Source organism: Ornithorhynchus anatinus, chromosome 10, assembly GCF_004115215.2.
Source record: "Ornithorhynchus anatinus isolate Pmale09 chromosome 10, mOrnAna1.pri.v4, whole genome shotgun sequence".
Classification (NCBI taxonomy): Eukaryota; Metazoa; Chordata; class Mammalia; order Monotremata; family Ornithorhynchidae; genus Ornithorhynchus; species Ornithorhynchus anatinus.
The window spans coordinates 14242897-14265177 of NC_041737.1; the positions used below are offsets into that span (position 1 = coordinate 14242897).

The following is a 22281-nucleotide window of genomic DNA, read 5'->3' on the forward strand; positions in this document are numbered from 1 at the left end:
CCTCGCGCCCCGCCCTCGCGCCCCGCCCGCCCGCGCGCGGCGGCCTCCTCGGCGGAGCGTGCACGCGCGCGCGCGTCCGTCCGTCCCTCCGTGCGTCCGTCTCCCGCTGCAGCCTGCGCTCCCACCTGCGCCCTGTTGTGGACGACCTTTTCGGTATTTCGTGAGTGAGGAACCATCACATCCGGGAAATGATGATACCACTGCTGCTACTAATAAATAATAATCATAATGATGGTGTTTGTTAAGCGTTTAGGATGTGCAGAGCCCTGTTCTAAGCGCTGGGGGAGATCCAGGGGCATCAGGTGGTCCCACGGGAGGCTCACAGTTAATCCCCATTTTCATAATGTATAATAATAACAATGTTAGTGGTTGTTAAGCGCTTACTCTGTGCAGAGCCCTGTTCTAAGCGCTGGCGGAGGTACAGGGTCATCAGGTTGTCCCACCTGAGGCCTATAGTGAATTTCCATTTTAATAATAATAATAATAATAATAATGTTGGTGTTTGTTAAGTCCTTATGTGCAGAGCACTGTTCTAGGCGCTGGGGAAGATCCAGGGTCTTCAGGTGGTCCCACGTGAGGCTCACAGTTAATCCCCATTTTAATAATAATAATAATAAGGTTGGTGTTTGTTAAGCGCTTGCGATGTGCAGAGCACTGTTCTAAGCACTGGGGGAGAGACAGGGTCATCAGGTTGCCCTACATGAGGCTCACAGTTAATCCCCATTTTAATAATATATAATAATAATAACAATGTTAGTGTTTGTTAAGCGCTTACGATGTGCCGAGCACTGATCTAAGCGCTGGGGGAGATACGGGGTCATCAGGTTGTCCCACATGAAGTTCACAGTTAATCCCCATTGTAATAGTAATAATAATAATGTTGGTGTTTGTTAAGTGCTTATGTGCAGAGCACTGTTCTAAACATTGGGGTAGATACAGGGTCATCAGGTGGTCCCTCGTGGGGCTCACAGTTTTTAATCCCCATTTTCCAGATGAGGTCACTGAGGCACAGAGAAGTGAAGTGACTGGCCCACAGTCACACAGCTGACAAGGGGCAGCGTCAGGATTTGAACCCATGACCTCTGACTCCCCAGCCCAGGCTCTTTCCACTGAGCCACGCTGCTTCTAAGCGCTTGGAAAGTACATCCTCAGACTTTCCAGTGAAATGACACATCGGTTCAAATCTGCCTTCCTCTCCAAGCCTTCAGAGCCAGACTTGGCAAGGCAAGACACAGGGGACGTAGACTTTCCTATAAAGCTACATATATTGGTTTTTGTGTGTGTGTGCGCGTGGCATTCGGATACTTGAGAAAGAACATTAGTTGAGAAAGAAAGAGGAGCAGCCCGGCTCAGTGGCAAGAGCCCGGGCTGGGGAGTCAGAGGTCATGGGTTCGAATCCCAGCTCTGCCCCCTTGTCAGCTTTGTGACCGTGGGCAAGTCACTTCATTTCTCTGGGCCTCAGTGACCTCATCTATAAAATGGGGATGAAGACTATGAGCCTCATGTGGAACAACCTGATTACCCTGTATCTACCCCAGCGCTTAGAACAGTGCTCTGCCCATAGTAAGCGCTTAACAAATACCAACATTATTATTATTAATAATAATATCTTTCTCTTTAATCCTTTTTATTATCTTGGTTTGATGAATTTCTCATTTTTCATGGATTTGAAAACAAACATGGACTGCAACAGGCATGTTTACCGGACTGATTTACTTGTCCCTACCCCAGTGCCTAGAACACATAGTGAGCCCTTAACAACTTCTTTAATTCTTCTTCCGTCGATAATAATTATGGTGCCCATTGAGCGCTTACTATGTGCCAAGCACCGTACTAAGGGCTGGGGTATATACGAGTTAGGTCCCTGTCTCCCACAGGGCTCTCACTCTTAATCTCCTTTTACAGATGAGGCAGTAGAGGTCCAGAGAAGTGAAGTGACTTGCCCAAGGTCACACAGCAGACAGGTGGTGGAGTCAGGATTAGAACCCATGACCTTCTGACTCCCAGGCCCGCGCTCCAGCCACTAAGCCATGTATATTGCGTGCTTACTGTGTGCAGAGCACTGCATTAGCAAGAAGACCCTATAACAGTTGATAAACACGTTCTTTGCCCACAAGGAGCATACTTTATAATAATAATAATTATTATGGTGCTTGTTAAGCACTTACTGCATGCCAAGCACTGTTCTAAGCATTGGGGGAGATACAAGTTAATCAGGGCCCTGTCCCACATGGGACTCACAGTCTTAATCCCCATTTTACAGACGAGGTAACTGAGGCCCAGAGAAGTTAAGTGACTTGCCCAAGGTCCTACAGGAGACCTATGGCAGAGCCGGAATTAGAACCCAGATCTTCTGTCTCCCAGGCCTGTCCTCTATCCACTAAACCACGCTGCACAACTGACATCTGGAGCAAAATTCTGAGCTGTAGAGAGCCTGGGGTGAAGTCTAGTTTCTGTGTACCTGAGCAGTGGTTGGTGGAGTTGGTGCCAACTAGCGTAATTACGATTAATAGTAATTATTATGGTATTTATTAGGTACTAGACAAGTTAAGGACTGTTTTAGGCATTGGAGTTGATACAAAATCATCAGATTACTGCTCAATCCAAGAGGTAGGGAGACTCCTAAAGCCCGTGATCTATCCACTGGGCCACGCTGCTTCTTCAAAGCAAAATCTTACTTTGAATAGCATCATTTGTCTTTCCACGTGTTTGAAAATACTGCTTGCTGCTTTGGAGCACAATAAACAAATCTGTTTTTCGTAAATGCCACAGAAGCCTATATGCTTTGGATTGAGCATTATTACCAATCAATCATTCCTATTGAGTGTTTACTGTGTGGGGAGCACTGTATTAAGAGCTTGGGAGAGTAAAGTATAACAGATTTGGTAGACATGTTCCCTGCCTCAAAGGCATTTAACAGTCTAGAAGGGGAGACAGGCATTAAATTAAATTATGGACATGTACGGAAGGGCTGTGTGGCTGAGGCTGGGGTGGATAAAGGTTGTTGGGAAGCAAAAATGTTAATTCCATGTTGTTTTAAAGTCCATCTTGTAGGGCTTAAAAAGTCTAAATGGAGACTTTTGAGGTTCCTGATTAATCATGACCACAAGACTAATTCTTGGTTGTAGTGAGGAATATCTCTAAAAAACCAATTTCGTTCGTACAGTTGTGAGCGACAAGGTTTAACAAATGGTGTTGGCTTTTAAATTTAGTCATTTTACTTTTTGTAAGCCAATGAGAGTAACAAAAACATTGTTAGCATCATGAAAACATGGTCCTGAAAACTCTTTATGATTGGTAAATCTAGTCAGATGTGCATACCTTTATAACATAAAGCAGTATCTCCAAATCAACTGTTTTCTTTTTTATAAAAAAATCCCATAAAATCTCCAATATCTAATCTTTGTCAACAGTCATATGCGTAGGGATATTATGTATGCTTGTGCAGAAATTGATCTTGAATAAAAATAAACAAAATGCCAGGTGCCCTCAATTGTTCATATATTTTTTATGACATTTTGAATATCTTATGAGTGATGAATCATGACTTCCAATGACAGTTTTGGTTGTTCTAATCAAACTTCCCAATTCAGGTACGTCCTCAGACTTTACATTTAAATTACAAAATGGTTTAAATTTGCATTAACCAAGCCTCCATAGCCAAACTTTACAGTGCAAGAAATGTGACATAAACTTTTCTCTACAGATATATATGCTGTTTCTTTTTTGTGTGTGGCATTCAGATACTTGAGTAAGAACATTATTATCTTTCTCTTTATTACTTTTTATTATATTTACTGAATTTCTCACGTTTCATGTACTTGAAATCTTTCTACTGCTTTCTTCCCTTTACAGAACCTTTCTGTTGTGAAAACAAATGGAACTTTTGCAGTTTTTCTCTGCACACTTAAAAAAAACCCCATCTTCTATAGTATAAATGCAAATGAGGATGATTTTTAGCCTACAATTTTAAAAACTCTCAGTTTTCATATTATTTCTCTTCCTCAAGGTGTATCTCTTGTTGGTTCACAAATTCTTTCACCCTGGTCAAGATTAGCCACAAGTGACTTTTAGTATCATAACATGAGGTATTAAAATAAAGAAAAAATTGATAACCTTTTTTCTCTTGAAAAGTTCTTTCATTCAATACCATGCCTTTCAATTTTGACTTGGGTTTAAATCCCAAGTTTAAGTTTACCTTTTCTTTTCACCATTTAGTTTCAACCAGCGTGGATAAAACTAGAGAAGTTGCGTGATTTAGTGGATAGAACATGGGCCTGGGAATCAGAAGGACTTGGATTCTCATCTGGCCGCCTCTACTCATCTGCTGTGTGACCTTGGGTAAGTCACTTAACTTCTCTGTGCCTCAGTTACCTCATTTGTAAAATAGGGATTGATTGTGAGCCCCATGATGGACATGGACTGTGTCCTATCTGATTAGCTTGTATATTCCTCAGCGCTTTAACAAATTTAACAAATACCACTTTAAAAATATTCACAGACTGTACAGCTTAAAAACATGATGTAACCCAAACATACTTACCTTCTACAGATCTGACTTGAAATCTGAAGAAGTTGAGATCTGCCTGGCTGAAATGTGAATGAAAGATGTAAGAGGAAAGCTTACTTCAAAATACGTGCTCCAAACTACGGGCCTCTCGATACTGAAGAGCTACAAAGGTGACGCGAATCAAAGCTCAGATGATCGTATTTCTTCCACTCTGCCCTTTTTCTTTGCTTCCCTCCGTCTCTCCTCTCACCGATTCTTAGGCCAGCTCTTCACCTCCTCCCCCTAATTTATAAGGTTGCTTTCCATCCTTCTATCCTTGGCCTGACCTGATTGCCCTGTTTAACTCACCTATCTGTTCGATCTTATCTTCAGATCCGACACACCCCTTTGGGTTTGGTTCTTTGCCACCATCTGAGTCAATGAGTCAATCAGTGGTATTTTTTTGAATGCAAACTCTGTGAAGAGCGCTGTACCAAGTGCTTGGAAGAGTACAGTATAACAGATTTGGTAGACACGATCCCTGTCTACAAGGAGCTAACAATGAACAGGGGGAAACAGACATTAAAAGAAATTATAGATATTTACAGAAGTGCTGTTGGACCGGGGTGAGTATGAGATGCTTACGGGGTACACGGCCAAGTTCATAGTCGACATAGAGGAGAGGGTGGATGGGGGGCATAAAGGACTTAGTCTGGGAAGGCTTTCTGGAGGAGATGTGATTTTAGGAGGGTTTCGAAGGAAGACTGTCGGATGTAAGAAGGGGGGAGGGAATCCCAGGCCCTCGGGAGGAGGTAGGGAAGGGGTCGGTGGTGGGATAGATGAGATTGAGATACAGAGACTAGATTGGTGTTAGAGGAGAGAATATGCGGGTTGGATTATAGAGATCACTGAGGTTAAGTAGGAGGGAGATTGAGCACCTTAAAGCCGACAGTGAGGAGTTTCTGTTTAATATGGAGATGGATGGGCAACCTTTGGTGGTATTTGAGGAACAGGAAGATATGGAGTGAACGATTTTTCAGAAGAAATGATTCGGTCAATAGAGTGAAGTAGGAACTGAATGGTTTTTCAGAAAAATGAACTGGTCAGTACTGTGAAGTATGGTCTAGAGAGAGGATGCAGGGAGGCCAGCGAGGAGACTGATGGAATAGTTGAGATGGGAAGCGTTGACTGCTTTGGCCCAGAGAGGCAGCAGTTTGGATGGACAGAGGAGGGGAAATTCTAGAGGTTTTGTAAAGATAGAACCGGTGAGATTTTGGGACAGATTAAATATGTGGATTGAATGGCAGAGGTGAGCAGAGGATAATGCAATGAGGCTGCCCAGGAGAGCTTTCTAAAAGAGAAGCTTGGGAGAACTATTCTATCCTTGTCCAGTCTCAGAAGCTAGTAGGAATGGGACTAAAACTGGTGGTGAAAACAATGGCATTCCCCCCCTTGCTTTGAATTATGTGTAGGCTAACTTCTCCCTCCCCTTCATGAAGTCTGTCCCTTTGTGTTTATTGTAAAATGTAAATTACTGGGAAACCAAACAAACCCAGGGACTATTGCCATGAGTAATTAGTCATATTCACAATTGCCCTTTATTTTCAAAGATAAAGATAACTATGTGATCTAGGTGTGGACAACAATCCAGTACACCACAGTAAGCACATAAAAATAGTTTCTTGCTGACTTGTTTCCAGGGCCTGACACTGTATTTGAGCCTGCCTCGAGGTGTCTCAATCTTTCAGAAGCCTCCGCTCAGGGAGCGCAATCCCTCTTCTGATGGGTCATTCTAGACCGTCTTCTTTAGTAACCTTCCGCTTCTCTATAATTATGTGTTTCTGTTCATCTTAAACATTTGTTCTGCCTTGCCAGCTAGTGAGTACCTCCTTTCAGTTCACTGTTCTCTAAACGTTTGGGGATTTTCTCCCCCTCTAGATGATAAGCTCATTGTGGGCAGGGAACATAATAATAATAATAATGTTGGTATTTGTTAAGCGCTTACTATGTGCAGAGCACTGTTCTAAACGCTGGGGTAGATACAGGGTAATCAGGTTGTCCCTCGTGAGGCTCACAGTTAATCCCCATTTTACAGATGAGGTAACTGAGGCACAGAGAAGTTGTGACTTACCCACAGTCACACAGCTGACAAGTGGCAGATCCAGGATTCAAAACCATGACCTCTGACTCCCAAGCCCGGGCTCTTTCCACTGAGTCATGCTGCTTCTACCAACTCCATTCTATTGTACTCTCCAAGCACTTAGTACAGTGCTCTGTATTATTATTAATTGCTCAATCAATACGATTGACTGGTCTCCCCTCATGCATTTTTCTCATGTTCTCTGCCCAATTTCTGGTGAACATTACCTCGGTATTTGTGAGCCGAAGGTGTTCATCCAGCCACTTGACTCAAATAGGATTATTTTGTACTTACTCCAGCACTTTGTAGAATACTTGGCAAATAGTAAGCACTTAACGAATGCCATAATAATTATTACTAATTGCAATGATTCCTAGTTTCAGCAGGTGAAATTACCTAAGAAGCTGTATTTGCATTCTGTGGGAGGACACATAAAAGGCTGGACATTCCCATAGCTTCACAGACCTTCAATCTGCCTATCTTTACATCATTAGATAAACATATACTAGGGAGCTGAACTTCACCTAGATATTACACCTTGAATTCTAGGTTCCAGTAAGAGTATCAGTAATTACGATATTTGCTACCTGCTTACTCTGAGCCAGGCACTGTTCTGAGCTCTAAGGTAGACGTTAGGTTATCACGGGTAGGAAATGTATCTGTTTACTGTTATGTTGTACTTTCCCAAGTGTGTAGTACAGTGCTTTACACACAGTAAGCACTCAATAAATGTGATTGAATGAGTGACACAGTCCTTGTCCCACATGGGGCTCACAGTCTTACTCCCCAATTTAAAGATGAGAAAATTGAGGAGCAGAGAAGTTTTGATTTGCCCAAGATCACGCAGCAGACAAGTGGCAGAGCTGGGATTAGAACGCGGGTACTCTGACTCCCAGGCCCATGCTCTTTCCACTAGGCCATGCTACTTCTCCTTGGGTATAGAACAACATCAGTTTTCTCTAGGCTTGTAGTCAGTAGTGTGGATGGATTCAAAATTATTTGCATAATAATAATAAGGGCATTTGTTAAGCGCTTACTATGTGCCAAGCACTGTTCTAAGCACTGGTGGGGGTGGATACAAGGTAATTAGGTTGTCCCATATGGGGCACACAATCTTGACCCCCATTTTATATGTCTTCTTGTATATGCTCCTTAGAAGTATAATCTTCAGCACATAACACTTCCTGAAAAACTACCTACAAGATTATTTTTTCTGGCATTTGATAAGCACTTACCGTGTGCCAGACATTGTACGAAGTGCTGAGGTAGACACAATGTCAATGAGGTTGGACACATTCCCTGTCCCACATGGGGCTCCCAGCCTTAATCTTTATTTTACAGATGAGGTAACTGAGGCACAGAGAAGTTAAATGATTTGCCCAAGTCCCACAGCAGACAGGTGGTGGAGCCAGGGTTTGAACCTAGGCCTTCCGACTCCCAGGCCCCTGCTGTCTCCGCTAGACCACGCTGCTTTGAAAGGGTGCTCATAACTAGTTGAATGAGAAGAGTTTACCAGTGCCACCAGGTTTTCGGTCCTTTGGTGAATCCCTAAAACATGACAGCCCGAAATGGGTTGAGTAAGACTGGATCTACCTCCCAGCCCTATTTAGCTCCATCTCTGGGAAAAGGGTCAGACCTTTAACTCTGTCTAATGCCATTGATAGCTTTCTCAGGACAGTCATTTGCCTAGAAGTCACCAGATTCCGGTATTTTTGCCGTCAAATGCTTTGGTAAGACAGCTGAAAAGAGCCTAGAGGTCTTGGTGTCGTTTTCCACATTTGTAAGTCACAGAGCTACTAGTCTTCATTTTTCCAGCAAACTCTTGCTATTCAGGTCCCACATGACAAAGAAGATGTATTAAGGAAATACATTTGCTGATGTAAGTTTGGTTATTCTTAAAATTCATGTTCTAAAGAACTTGGGCTTAGTTTTACGCCTTTTGATATATATATATAGGCTGATACTTTTAGTGTCCATTTTGAAAATCAGCTCAGGCGATTTTCATGGGTTTTACCCTTTTCCTTTGTAAATGTCTGAACTGTAGACAAACAGATGGGCTGTGTAATGAAATCTGGATAGCTTGGGAGATTAGGGGTGAACATACTGCAGCCTTTTGTGATGTGATAAGCCCTGATGTGGACAGGGTCTGAGGATAAATCAGGTGTCCCAACAGTAGTGATAAAGAAGTAGGTCTTGGGCCATCTCTTTGAAATCAGTTGAAAGAAATGACTATTGAGAGAACTGTAACAATTTGGCACTCCCTAGTGGTCCTCAACCTCCCGGTAGACGCATTAATCATCTGCCCCTCCAAGGTAGTGGAGTCCAGAGGCTCACCCCAAGGCCACAGGGCTCACAGTAATCAATATACGCTAGCTCTGTTTGACAGGAGGCAATATCTGCTGTTCAGAAATTTAGAGAGAAAGAAACAAAACCAAAATAAACTACCAGAGTTTCATTTGCTTGGAAAACTACAAGGAATTATCCATCCATCCATCCATCCATCCATCCATCCATCCATCCATCCATCCATCCATCCATCCATCCAATTTATTGAGTGCTTACTGGTGGAGAGTTCTGCAATAAGCGCTTGGGAGAGGACAATATAACAAAGTAGCTGGCATAGTGGATAGAGCACGGGCATGGGAGTCGGAAGGTTCTAATCCCAGATCCGCCACTTGTCTGCTGTGTGACCTTGGCCAAGGCACTTCACTTCTCTGCGCTTCAATTACCTCATCTGAAAAATGGGAATTGGCACAATTATTATTATTATTAGGCACGTCTCCTGCCCACAACAAGCTTACGGTCTAGACGGGGAGACAGACGTTAATGTAAATGCATAAATATGGATATGTAAGTAAGTGCTGTGGGACTTAGGGAGGGTGAAAGGTAGAAATCCAAGTGCAAGGGTAATGCAGAAAGGAGTGGAAGAAGAGGAAATGAAGGCTTATTCAGGGGAGGCTTTTTGGAGGAGATGTGCTTTTAATAATAGTGATGGTATTTGTTAGGTGCTTACTATGTGCAAAGCACTGTTCTAAGCACTGGGGAGGGATACAAGGTGATCAGTTGTCCTACATGGGGCCCACAGTGTTCATCCCCATTTTACAGATGAGGGAACTGAGACACAGAGAAGTGAAGTACATTGCCCAAAGTCTTACAGCTGACAAGCGACGGAGTCAGGATTAGAAGCTATGACCTCTGACTCCCAAACCCATGCTCTTTCCACTGAGCCATGCTGCTTAGGTTTTGAAGGTGGAGAGAGTGATCGTCTTTTGGATGTGAAGAAGGAAGACGTTCCAGGCCAGAGGCAGGATGTGGGCGAGGGGCTGATTGCAAGATAGACGAGATGGAGGAACAGTCAGTAGGTTAGTATTAGAGGAGTGAAGTGTGCAGGCTGGGTTGTAGCGGGAGATCAGCGAGGTAAGGTAAGAGGGGCAATGATGATTGAGTGCTGTAAAGCTGAGCATATGGAGTTTCTGCTTGATGCGGAGGTAGATGGGCAACCACTGGCGGTTTCTTGAGGAGTGGGGAAATATGGGATGAATGGTTTTGTAGAAAATGATCTGAGCATCCAAGTGAAGTACGGACTGGAGTGGGGAGAGACTGGAAATAGGTCAGCAAGGGGGCTGATGGAGTAATCACGGCGGGATAGGATAAATGCTTGGATTAACATGATAGCAGTTTGGATGGAGAGGAAAGGGCAGATTTCAGTCATGTTATGAAGGTTGAACTGACATGCTTGTGGGTTGAATGAGAGAGAAGAGTCGAGGATAAGGCCAAGGTTACAGGGTGGTGGTCCTGTCTACAGTGATGAGAAAGTCAGGAGGAGGCCAGGGTTTAGGTGGGGAGACAAGGAGTTCTGTTTTGGACATGTCAGGTTTGAAGTTTTGGCAGCACATCTAAGTCGAGATGTCCTGGAGGGAAGAGGAAATGCAAGACTGCAGAGATGGAGAGAGATCAGGGCTGGGGATGTAAATTTGGGAATCAACACTGATGGTAGCTTAATCTATTATCCCTAATATTTCTAGTTACTAAAAACCGTAAACCTCAAAGGGTACATCTGGCCAAGAGACTAGATAGCACCTTAAAGGGGGCATCTGACCAATAGGCTAGAATGGGTAGCCTTAAAGTTTTATTTTAAATACACCAGTCTTTAAAGCTTTCTATCAGCTAAGAATCCTCTGGAAATAATATTATCTTTGGGAGGCTATAAAATGAGGTATTGGGTCTACTTGTCTACAGAGAATGAAATCAGGGAAGCCTAAGCAAAGAGAAAGGAGATTGCATGATGAATCATTTGCGACAGGCTTTAAAAGGTCTTCTCTCAGCCAGGATGGAACTTTTTAGGGACAATCTGGGCATCACAGTTCTTGAGATCAGCTCCAAAAATGTCCTTCCACCTGCATTCATGGCTTGTGTCATTAGTCATCTGGCACTGTTAAACTTCTGGATTAAAACTCCCCAGATTGTGGTCTTTGCCCCTGCTTTCAAATTCCCCTTCCTGCTGAGGGACCCGAAAGTAAAATTTTGCTCCTACTGTAAACAAAAGTCCTGGGGCAAAACTGTTCTTGAAGTGAGTAAATTTCAATCCAGTCATTAAAAGAAGAAGTGTTGGCCTGTAAAATGGGGATTCAATACCCTGAGTCCCATATGGGACATGGGCTGCGTTCAATCAGGTTACCTTGAATCTACCCCAGTGCTTAATACGGTGCCTGGGACATAGTAAGTGCGTAACAAATACCATTAAAAAATGTTACAAATTGAATCAAGTAATTAAATGATTACTCCTCACGTGGAAAGGCTAATTCCCAGAGGCGAAGACACTCTGGCCAGCAGACACACCCAGGCATCAGGGGAAGATCTGAGAAGCAGAGTCAAGGCAGCAGCAGAAAGCCAGAGCCCGAGAAAAAATAGGCCACTACACCTCCCACCCTTGAGTAGAAAGGAAGTGCAGAGAAGGGCCTTTAGGGAGGTTTTATTTCCAGTTGCTGATTAAGAATAGAAATTATCCTTTGCCCTCTGGAAAATGTAATCTCCTGAGGGAGAATTCCTAGACCAAAACTCAGTCCCTTAGCTCTGCCTTATAAAAGAAGTTTGAGTTTGTTTGCAAGACAATACGCAGGCCTAGTAATATCCCTAGTAATAGTGATAAGAAAGGGTAGGATGCCATCCTGACTAGTTACCGGACCCCCAACTCTAAAACCCTCCTAAAATCCCACTTCCTTCAAGTGGTCTTCCCTAAGCCTTCATTTCCCCTACCCATCCTCCCCTCTGTGTTGACTGGGTACTTGGCTGTGTACCCTTGAACACTTTGATACCCCAGCCTCACAGCACTCACATATCGTTAAATTCTACCATTTTCCTTATCTGTAATTCATTTTAAAGTTTGTCTTCACTTGAACACTTTGATACCCCAACCCCATAGCACTCACATACATGTCGTTAAATTCTACTATTTCCCCTCTCTGTAATTCATTTTAAAGTTTGTCTTCCCCTGTAGTCTGTAAGTTTCTCGAGGACAGGGAGCCCATCTACCAACTCTATTATACTTCTCCAAGCGCTTAGTACCGTGTCCTGCACATAGAAAGTGCTCAATAAATGCCATTGATTGATTGATGTTAGGAGAGAGAGGAGATAAATTGATCGTGGCAGGCATAGCCACCCTTTCCAGGGTCTAATGATTTTTGAAAACTTTTCATGGTTTATTTTAATTCACGCCTCTCCTGCACCTCTCTAAAATTGCTTCCACTGAAAAGATTTGAGGAAGAAATTTCATACTTGTGTAGTAAAGCAGCCACTTTGCTTGGGAGGCATCTTAATCAGTAAATCACTTTACTTAAACCCAGACTTAAGGGGACACCCACTTTGAAAACAGCTGGAAGTTCACTAAACTGGAAGGCTTAGTAAAAGACACCCAATAAGATAATAGGAATTTAGCTTAATATAGGCCATGTATTCATTTCTCTGGAAAGAAGAAGCACCGTGGCCAAAATTCTGGGTGGTGTAGATGAAAAGACTCAAAGTTACAAGCACAAGTTACAATGAAAAGTTCCCGATTCCATCATTAAGGTGCAGATTGCGGGCCTTTAAAAAGTGTTTGTTCTTGAAACCATAGCCGATGACTGTCAAAATGAGCAGTTTTAATGAAGTAATTTTCTCTCCTCTTTCAAGTTATATTTCAGTACCCTTTAAACGAACGTGACAATCACAACATTTTCTTTCAGTGCTTTATCTGCTGTCATAAAAAGTTGAAATTGCCCATTTTCCACGCTAAACAAAATTGCCCCGAAGTTTGATGTGATCACAGAAATTTAGCAAAATGGGATCAAGTCTGTTTTTAAAATTCCTAGAACCCTCGGAGCCATTTAATTAAAAGCGCAGGTGGGACTTTTCCAAAGGTTTCCATGTAGCCTGAAAGCCTATCATCAATGGTATTTATTGAGTGCTTACTATGTGCAGAGCACTTAGGAAAGTGTACAAAGCACTTGGGAAAGTACAGCAGAGTTAGCCGACATGTTCCCTGCCCACGGTGAGCTTACAATCTAGTCATGACCAACAGTCTGTGCTACAATCTGTATACTTTAAAGAAGTTCTTTATTGTGCTGATATATTTGCTATTTGTAACCTATTACTTTCTTCATCAATCAGTTAATAGTATTTACTGAGCTCATACTGTATGCAGAACACTGTACTACAGGCTTGGATTTAGTTGACACAATTCCTGCTCTAGATGAGTTTACAGTCTTGTGGGGAGACAGAACACTAAAATCATTTGCAAATGGAAAGTGCTTCAGTTTCCTCCACTGTAAAAAAGGTATTAAATCCTACTTCCTCCTACTTTGACAGTTATTTTTCAGACCAATCACTCTCAGGACAGTAATTCACAAAGGATATTTTGTTGGGGCCACTAAATGGCCACCTCAATATTTTGGTGGCCAAATGTTCTTAAAATTAGGCTAATAAATGGTTCTGAATTGAAGGTAGGTAAATAATGGATTCATTAATGCAGTTTTCAGTGATGCATATTTTGTTGGCAACTGCATCACTTAAAAAATCGTTTTAAAAGAAATCCTACTTATTCTACATAATTTAAACCATAGAACTTTGCAGGTTTTATGTTTTTTTAATGGGATTCTCCTTACTTCCTTAAAAATGTAAGATCTTTGAATTGAATGGTGATACTTCATCTAAATGTTTCAACTAGCATTTTGTCCCTTCCAAAGTAAAAGTCTGTGCCTCAAATATGTTTTCAAAAGTACAGAGTTCTGTTGTTAAAATATTTTATAAAAGAGGTTTGCCAGTGTGGGGAAGGAAAATAGACAAATCTCAGGAAGTTTGGCTATTAAACTGTTGTCTTAGTATCTGCTAACGAAGTAGCCGTTCCCTACTAAAAGGTTTGACATGTCCATAGCAAGACTTGGGAATTGGGAATTGTAAGCTCACTGTGGGCAGGGAATGGGTCTGTTAACTTTTATATTGTGTTCTCTCAAGCACTTAGGACAATGCTCTGGAGACAGTAAACACTCAATAAATATGGTCAACTGATGGATTGATTGAGCTGGCAGGAGAGAAAGGGAAAGATGAGAGGGGATGGCCATAAAAGCCCTCAGCGCCATGGCATTTGTGTACATATTCATAATTTGTATTAATGTCTGCCATCCCCTCTAGACTGAAAACTAACTGTGGGGAGGGAACAGGTCTACCAACTCTGTTATGTTATACCCGACCGAGTGCTAAGTAAAGTCCTCTCCCCATAGTAAGCACTCAATAAATACACTTGATTGAGAAACAAGTTGTTTTAATGCAAGAATTAATTAATATTCATTCATTCAATCATATTTATTGAGCACTTACTGTGTGCAGAGCACTGTGCGAAGTGCTTGGAAAGTACAATTCGAAGAAACTGGGGCAGCTAGTAAGATATGTAACTTAAAAAAATAGATTTTGCAATGCTACTGAACCAACAATTCACAAAATGTGTCTTATAGGTTAAACTGATGAAACCTCCATGGCCTGCAGAGAAGGCTGCATCATTGCAGAACTGGGATGCCCTTGAATTTGGTAAGAATTTACTGGTCTATTTTCATCAAGTTATTTGATTCTACCCAAAGCCATGCTCGCCTTATTGATTTACTTTATCTGTGTGCATTCAGCGTGGCTCAGTGGAAAGAGCATGGGCTTGGGAGTCAGAGGTCATGGGTTCAAATCCCTGCTCTGCCACTTGTCAGTTGTGTGGCTGTGGGCAAGTCACTTAACTTCTCTGTGCCTCAGTGACCTCATCTGGAAAATGGGGATTAAGACGGTGAGCCTCATGTGGGACAACCTGATTATGCTGTATCTACCCCAGTGCTTAGAACAGTGCTCTGCACATAGTAAGCACTTAACAAATACCAACATTATTATTATAAAGGTATTACCAAGTGAATTATGTAGAAGCAGCAAAAGTAACAAAAATGCTTAGTGGAAAGAGCACAAGCCTGGAGGTCAGAGGACCTGGATTCCATTTGTCTGCAGTGTGACCATGGGGAAGTCGCTTCATTTCTCTGGGCCTCAGTTACATCACATGTAAAGTAAGGATTAAATCCTCAGTAAGTGCTTACCAAGTATCATAAAAAAGTATTAAGTTCTCCCCTGGCAGTGAAAATTCTTGGCCATGTGTATGGCTTCCCTAATGGAGCCGGAATTAACCTCAGCCTGCTTCAATTTTATCACTCTCTTGATTCTTAGAAGCAATTCATAACCACCTGCATGCTTTCCTCTGTATATGTCTTGAAAGCACAGTCGTAATCATACAGCAGTGTCATGACAACAAAAGCTTCACACTCAAGTTATAGAGAATGACAAAGGTAAGTCAGACAGAAAGCTGCAGTTAAGTCAATAGAGAGGTCCTCTAAGGTCTTAAAGTTAGAAAGACTTATCCGCACAAGGTTTGTGAAAGGACTTTAATAAGTAAGGATTTACAGAGCTGAGTAAACCAGTAGGCCGACAGCATACAAAAGGTAATAGAAAAACCAAAACAGTACATACCCATGAGGACGGCTACATTCTGTGTCAAAAGCACATAAAAAGACATTTCAATTCTCTCACCATCACAAAACCAAAAAAAAAATGTCGATTCTTTTTGGGTGAAAAATGTTTCGTGCAGATTTGGAAAATCAGTGCCTGTAATCATTCAGATACACAACTTTCAAAGCAGATGCATAGGTTATAAAACTGTTTAAAAACCCGCTATTCATACTTCTGTTTGCAGCCCTCTTGATGCTAGGCAAAACAATTTTAAAAAGGTAAAAAATACTATAGGGAAAAGGGAGTTTGCAGTCTTCATTCAAGGGCTATCATATAACAGTTTACAATTCTGGAGCTAAGGTTCCTGAAAGAATTCATGGATAAACATAATTACAGTTGTCTTATGGGACAGAGGGCTTAGGTGGTATGCAGTGACCATCACACTGGGTGCACTCCCAAGTGACGTTAAAATGTTTTCATATTACAGGGAAAAACAGGTTACAGAAATTGTTTAAAGTTCATGGCCGAGAGTACTGCGTATCACAAATACGGAATCTCACGGTGCTCTGTCGTTTCTGGATCAGCAGTTCACTAGCCTTATATAGTACAGTTGTCCTTTGGTTCAGAGATGAGCTTTACACAACAAGAAACTCATTGTGGTAGAGTGATAAATGGTAATAATTAAGGTCTCCGTGTTATGTTAATGAACTACTGACACAGTAATAGCAACAAGCCTAATGTGCACAGAGTGCTAAGTTACACAAAACAGTACAACTGTAAACTTTAAACATTGTTACTGATCTTAAAATCATGGTCGGAAAGGAAACCTGCATTCCTCAAAGGTGGAGTGAGTTTTCACACTGACACAAACAGTTTACGACGGATTTTCTATGACTTCCTACATATTATAATCACACAAGTTAGGAAGACTGCAGATATTGCATGAGCAGATTTCTTCCTAAAAAAAAAAATATGGGACATGTATAGATGAGGAAAATCTAATCTTTTCTGCTTGCAAGCTATTCAAAAAACCAAGAAAAAGTAGCATTTATAAAATAATATTTCATCACAAGGCAGTGCATAGTATACTAAATACAAATTTGAGATTAAAGACAAGTTTTTCCCCCTGCAATTAAATAAAATGCTGAAATATAACAGAGACTTGTGATTCATGTAAATTACTCCCAAAAGTCAATCTAGTCATTTCTCATTTCTTTGTCATGATGTACCAAGTTTAACAGAAGAAGGCAATAGGAAACCACTTGCATATTTTTACCAAGAAAACGGTACGGATACACTACCAGATGGAGATGAGGTGTTCTGGGAGAGATGCGTCCATGGAGTCGCTATGAGTCGGAGACGACTCGACAGTGTAAGACAAGAAAAGACACAGTTTAATGATGGTAGTCAACTTTACTTACGCAACTATTGCAGATTTTGCTTCTTTGAACTTTAAAAATAGTTCATGATATTTCTTTTCATCCTAATTAAAATATGACTTTGCAGTTGTTTTAAAAACTCTAATCGAATCCGATGAAAAATACATTTCCAATGCAAAACTCACATTGAGCATTCAAGTGTGTGTTGCTGGTGCTGTGACTGCTTTCTAAAAAGAAGCCCCTAAAATAAATAACCATGCCTAGAGTTCTTACATGATTCAAATAAGCCATGTAATATTTTAATGCTATGCATCATGCACTGGCTTTTAAAAAGATCCGATGCCTTTCTTATGCAAGTGTTCTAGTTTTCTTATTAGGAGGTTGTAGTTCTCCCTGGTCCCTGGTGCAGTTGGATCAAGCTTCAGTGACATTTCATAGTGTTTCTTGGCTAAGTCAAGATTTCCCCAGCGATGGTAAAGCACAGCTGCAATAGCAAAGAATAGGTTTCATTAACAGTGTCCCTGAATAATGTGATATCCTTTTAATCATGTGTAGGACAGAAAAGTGCGAATTAAAACAGCATTGCCTATAGACTTTGAAAATAATTAGTACTTTGAAAATTCTGCTTGCATTTAACATATACATTTGCCCCAACAATTCACTGATAATGATGCTTCCTAACTATTTAATTTAGTCTTACTTCTCCCAGTATTAAGAGCCAAGAATTTTAAGCCTCTACCTGAGGCCAAAATATTCAAATTCAATTTCTTTTTAGCCTTTCTCCTTTCCACTAGGAGTCCTGCTTACTTTAATGGTGACATTAAATAATAATAATGATTGTGGTATTTGCTAAGTGCTTACTATGTGCTAAACTGGGATGGCTATAAGATAAGTCAGACACAATTTCTGTCCCACAGATTACTGGTGGGGGAGAATAGGTATTTACGCCCCAGATGGGATAAATGAGGCACAGAGACAGAGAAGTTAAGTGACTTGCCCAAGAGCATACAACAGCTGTGATTAGAACCCAAATCCTCTGACTTCCAGGGCCCGTGCTCTTTCCACTTAGGTCAGATGCTTCTTAAAGCACCTATATTTTCAGTGAAAGTTTCTCTCCCACCCAGTGGCACAATATCAGCTCTAGCTGTGGACAGAATCAAGGGCAAGATTGGAATACGTAGTATGGTGCTTTGCACACAGTAAGCACTCAATAAATATAACAATGAATGAACGTTGGAACCACAGAAGCAAAAAACTGGCACCATCAATTGTTCTCCCAAATGGTTTAGAACTGAGAGATTTGGGGAAAATAGCAAAATACAGCTATTCCTTGAAGGAGCAAACTCACAACTATTTGTAGCACATTTTCTATTATTATTTTTGGTGATTTTTCTCTGATGAAGTATGGTAGTCTCTATGTACCAAAAGAGAAGCTGAGACTACCAGATAATAATAATAATCATAATAATAATTATGGAATTTAAGTGCTTATTATGTGCCAAGCACTGTTCTAAGTGCTGGGGTGGATACAAGTAATCTGGTTGTCCCATGTGGGGCTCACAGTCTTAATCTCCATTTTACAGATGAGGTAATTGAGGCACAGAGAAGTGAAATGACTTGCTCAAGGTCACACAGCAGACAAGTGGCAGATACGGGATTAGAACCCATGCCCTTTGACTCCTAAGACTGTGCTCTTGCCACTAGGCCATGATACTTCTCAAAAGACTTATCAATATCTTCTTATATGTTCAGGGTGGAAGTCAAAGATAGGTTTCCAGATTCCAAGAACTAACAATTCTCACACTTCTAAAACACGGGAAAATAAACAAAATTTACCAGGAAAGAAATCTATAAGCATTCATTTTCTACTTCCCATTTTTGTAGGACTATACAGAAATATACTCAAGCGCCTTGAAATATTGCACTTTCTAATAAACAAGCATAATTTATTAGAAGTTAAGTGAAAGAGTTCCTTACCCAAATTACCATGGTAACTTGCAACATTTGGATTGGATTTAATTGCCTTGAGGAATAAAGCTTCAGATTCCTAAGTAAATAAATGAGATGCCAAAATTCAGTGTACTTGTAAATGCTGAGTAAAGGGCTATTAACTTTATAGATTAGATTATATTTATAGCTTTGATATATTTATAGATACATGAAAAGACCAGTGATTCTTAAGCGTTTTCCTCCAGTGAACCTTAAGAACTCCCACGACCCTCCCACATTCCAAACTGATTTTCAGAGGAACTAAAAGAGCCAAAAGAGGATGGAAAGTCAATGTGGCAAGAATCCCCATGCTGTTTGGAAGGGAAGAGCAAAAGTTAGCATCATTCTCTTGCTTCATCCAGGAGAGAAAGGGTATTAAGAGTCAGGAGCATTAACTGTTTTTGCTTTTGCCTCCTCATCTCCTGATCCTTCAGAAGTTTCTGTAGGGAAAGAGCTACTCTTTTTCTTGACTGCTTTGCATGAGGCTGGTCTATCTGTGGTACCTGACTCCCAGCTTTCAGCTGAGGTGCAGCATTGTTCGAAGCTTTGTTTTATAGTATTCTTAAAACACTCCCTCTGCCCTCCTTGCTTTTGGTTAACTAATTTAAGTTCAGTATGTAGCAGCTGTTAGAAGACCCTACTTATCCACTATTCTAAAGGGCAAAGCATCACAATATCAAATTGTTGTCAAATCTAAAAGTTGAAAGTCACATTTTGACAAATCTAGGTCAAAGTTGGTTGAGATCAAAGGCTTGTAGTTTTAGAATCTGAGGAAAAGTATTGTAAATCCCCTGCCCTTCTAACCTGTCTCTGACCCCCCATACTTCCCAGATGACAACGTGTTTTCACAACTCAGCTAACATGCTTAGTCCCCCATTGCTTCATCCTCTCTACTGCTTCCTAATTCCTTGTTTTCAGCTACTTCCAGGCCTTTAAGTCCCTCTTTGTCTCTCAACAAGAAAAAACACATCCTTCCTATTCTCTTCGCTCCCATCTGTCCACCCTCTTCTCTCCGTTCTCTCCTATTCCCCTGCTGTTTCCTTTCCTCACTGCCTCCAGAACCTCTTGACTGAATTTGTTTGCTTAATAAATAGGCTCAAGCAAGATGACAACATTTTGAAAGAGCGGCATTCGATTCTAAATTTCTATTTTTTTCAGCATCATTTAATAAATACCTGGTGTTTATGATTTAGTTCTCGGCATTCTGCAGTGAAACAGAATTATTTTTTGTCTCCTCACAGAACTCATTACAATTCCTTAGACCATATTCTCATAGCGTATCTCCTATACATGTTTTTCCAGGTATCCCAATTTTGGGTGCGCCCAAAAGGGGGGGGAGAAAGCGGTCTGTTTTAAACCCATCTTAAAAGGATTTTCAACTATATCTGGAGGAACAAAGTGCTAAGTCAACAGAGTTCCAGGTGAGGTAACCCCAGAGATAATCCATTTTTCAGGTATTGGGATTTTAGAAAAATCTAGCTTTAGTTAGGCAATGCAGTGTGTCTCATTCTTGTCTCTCTTGCTATTGATATTTCTTGCTCATGCCTTTTCTCTTCCTTCCTGTAGCTCCCTCTACCTTTACATTGGGCAGACCCCCCCAATCTCCCCATCTCTAAAGCCCTTCTGAAATCACGTCTCCTCCAAGACGCCTTCTGTGATTAACCTCTCATCTCCCCATCCACCATGCTCTTGAGTTCTCACCCTCTAACCACTTGGCTATTCATCACTCTTCCCTCACCAGTAACACTTATGTACATACCTTTAAACTTGGTTATTTTTTTTCACTGTCTCCCCAGCTAGATTTCTTGACAGCTGACTTGGTGTCTACTAATTCTACTGTACTCTCTGAAGTGCCTAGCATAGTACTCTTTCCAGAGAAAGTGCTCAATAAATATTATTTACTGTAAAAATTTACGCTAGCCAAATCTCCAGGCAATGCCAACACTCAGGGTTGACAGAGAGAGCTGGGTAGATGTTTCCACCCAGGAGCAAAAAGGCATAATGAGAGAATCAGCATGTCCTAGTGACAGACCACAGGCCTGGGAGTCAGGAGGACCTGGGTTCTAATCTCTGCTCTGCCACTTGTCTGCTGTGTAACTTGGGCAAGATACTAAATTTCTCTGTGCCTCAGTCACCTCATCTGTAAAATGGGGATTAAGAGTATGAGCCTCACATGGGATAGGGACCGTTTCCACCCTGGTGAACTTGAATCTACCCCAGTGCTTAGAACAGTGCTTGACACACAGTAAATGCTTAACAAGTACCATTATTATTATTCTTATACTAGCATTTTTTCTTTCCTTTCTCCCCTAATAAAAATGAGTTCCCAACATGCTGTCATATGAGAAAAATAAAGGCACGCTAAAGGGATTAGAAAATGGTAGTAACTATACACCAGTTACAAAAAAAATAACATTTGTAATATTGCCATGAAGGAGAGCAAACAACTACAACTGCAAATTGTGAAAGACTAATAGCAGTTTGAAAGGTCCCTGGGCCCGCAGGAAATCCTCTCATTTATTAGGAAATTAAATCCAAACATGCTGAATTCTTAGTTCACCTGCTTCGCATTCACAAGGTACTAATCCCCAAGGTAACATCCTGTGCTTTTTTCATTTTTTCAGATTGAACTTTAAAAGTAGGATTCTTAGAAATCTCCCAAGTTAACCGTCTCCTCTAAACCTTACCTCAGATGGGGAGAAACCTAGAAACAGTGGGAACAAGGCAATTCACTCACAGAAATTTCTTTTTCTCTGTGAAAGATACCACGTCACAAACAAAACCAAAGCTTTGGCTCATTTACAAGCAAAATCACACACCTTTGTGCTGGAGAGACGCAGCTGTTTGAGACACTGCTAAGCCATCTGGGAAGCATTTCTGACAGTATGTCCATTACTGCACTTGGCTTTTTCCTTCTCAACTAGCCCATTACAGAAAATGAGGACACTACCATTAAGTAGGGCATTTTCTTCTCATGGCTTGTAAATTGCCCGGCCTTCTCCTTCGGTTTCTATTCCCCTTTCAGGTTGGAGTACTGGTAGTGAATTCCGATGAGAGGTGATATCTTGTTACCTACAGATTTGTTTTTGTGAAATTACTCCACGAAGCAAATAGAGGATCTGCCCTGTGTATGTTCTTGCCCAAGCACTTAAAGCTATATCCAGTTTTCAAAGCTTGAAAATGGGGCAGTTTTCTCCTTTCCTCTTTTCACTTTAGTCCTACACCTCAGGGTTTAATAGGGGAGATATTCATTTATGGTTCCGTCAGGTCTGCAGTAAACT

General features: G+C 41.2%; 1 protein-coding gene and 1 long non-coding RNA gene across 4 annotated transcripts in view; one reads left to right on the forward strand and one right to left on the reverse strand.

The window, feature by feature from the left end:
- The first annotated feature begins 77 nt into the window (after nucleotides 1-77).
- The window catches only part of LOC107547860, a 40972-nt gene continuing 18768 nt past the window's right edge, over nucleotides 78-22281 (forward strand). The window contains exons 1-5 of one of the 3 annotated variants that reach the window (XR_003762299.2): nucleotides 78-164; nucleotides 4219-4341; nucleotides 4553-4680; nucleotides 14615-14687; nucleotides 20303-20817. This is a non-coding gene — a long non-coding RNA (uncharacterized LOC107547860). Of the gene's footprint in view, nucleotides 165-4218; nucleotides 4342-4552; nucleotides 4681-14614; nucleotides 14688-16865; nucleotides 17157-20302; nucleotides 20818-22281 lie in introns of those variants that run through there. The other 2 variants (XR_003762300.2, XR_005660493.1) reach the window with 2 other exon arrangements.
- Nucleotides 15554-22281, reverse strand: part of TMTC4 (transmembrane O-mannosyltransferase targeting cadherins 4) — a 61947-nt gene continuing 55219 nt past the window's right edge. Inside the window, exons 17-18 of the mRNA XM_029072725.2 lie at nucleotides 18989-19058; nucleotides 15554-17495 (exon numbers count right to left, since the gene is read on the reverse strand). Of these exons, the coding sequence (XP_028928558.1) occupies nucleotides 17338-17495; nucleotides 18989-19058 (228 nt within the window). The 3' untranslated portion in view covers nucleotides 15554-17337. The remainder of the gene's footprint in view (nucleotides 17496-18988; nucleotides 19059-22281) is intronic.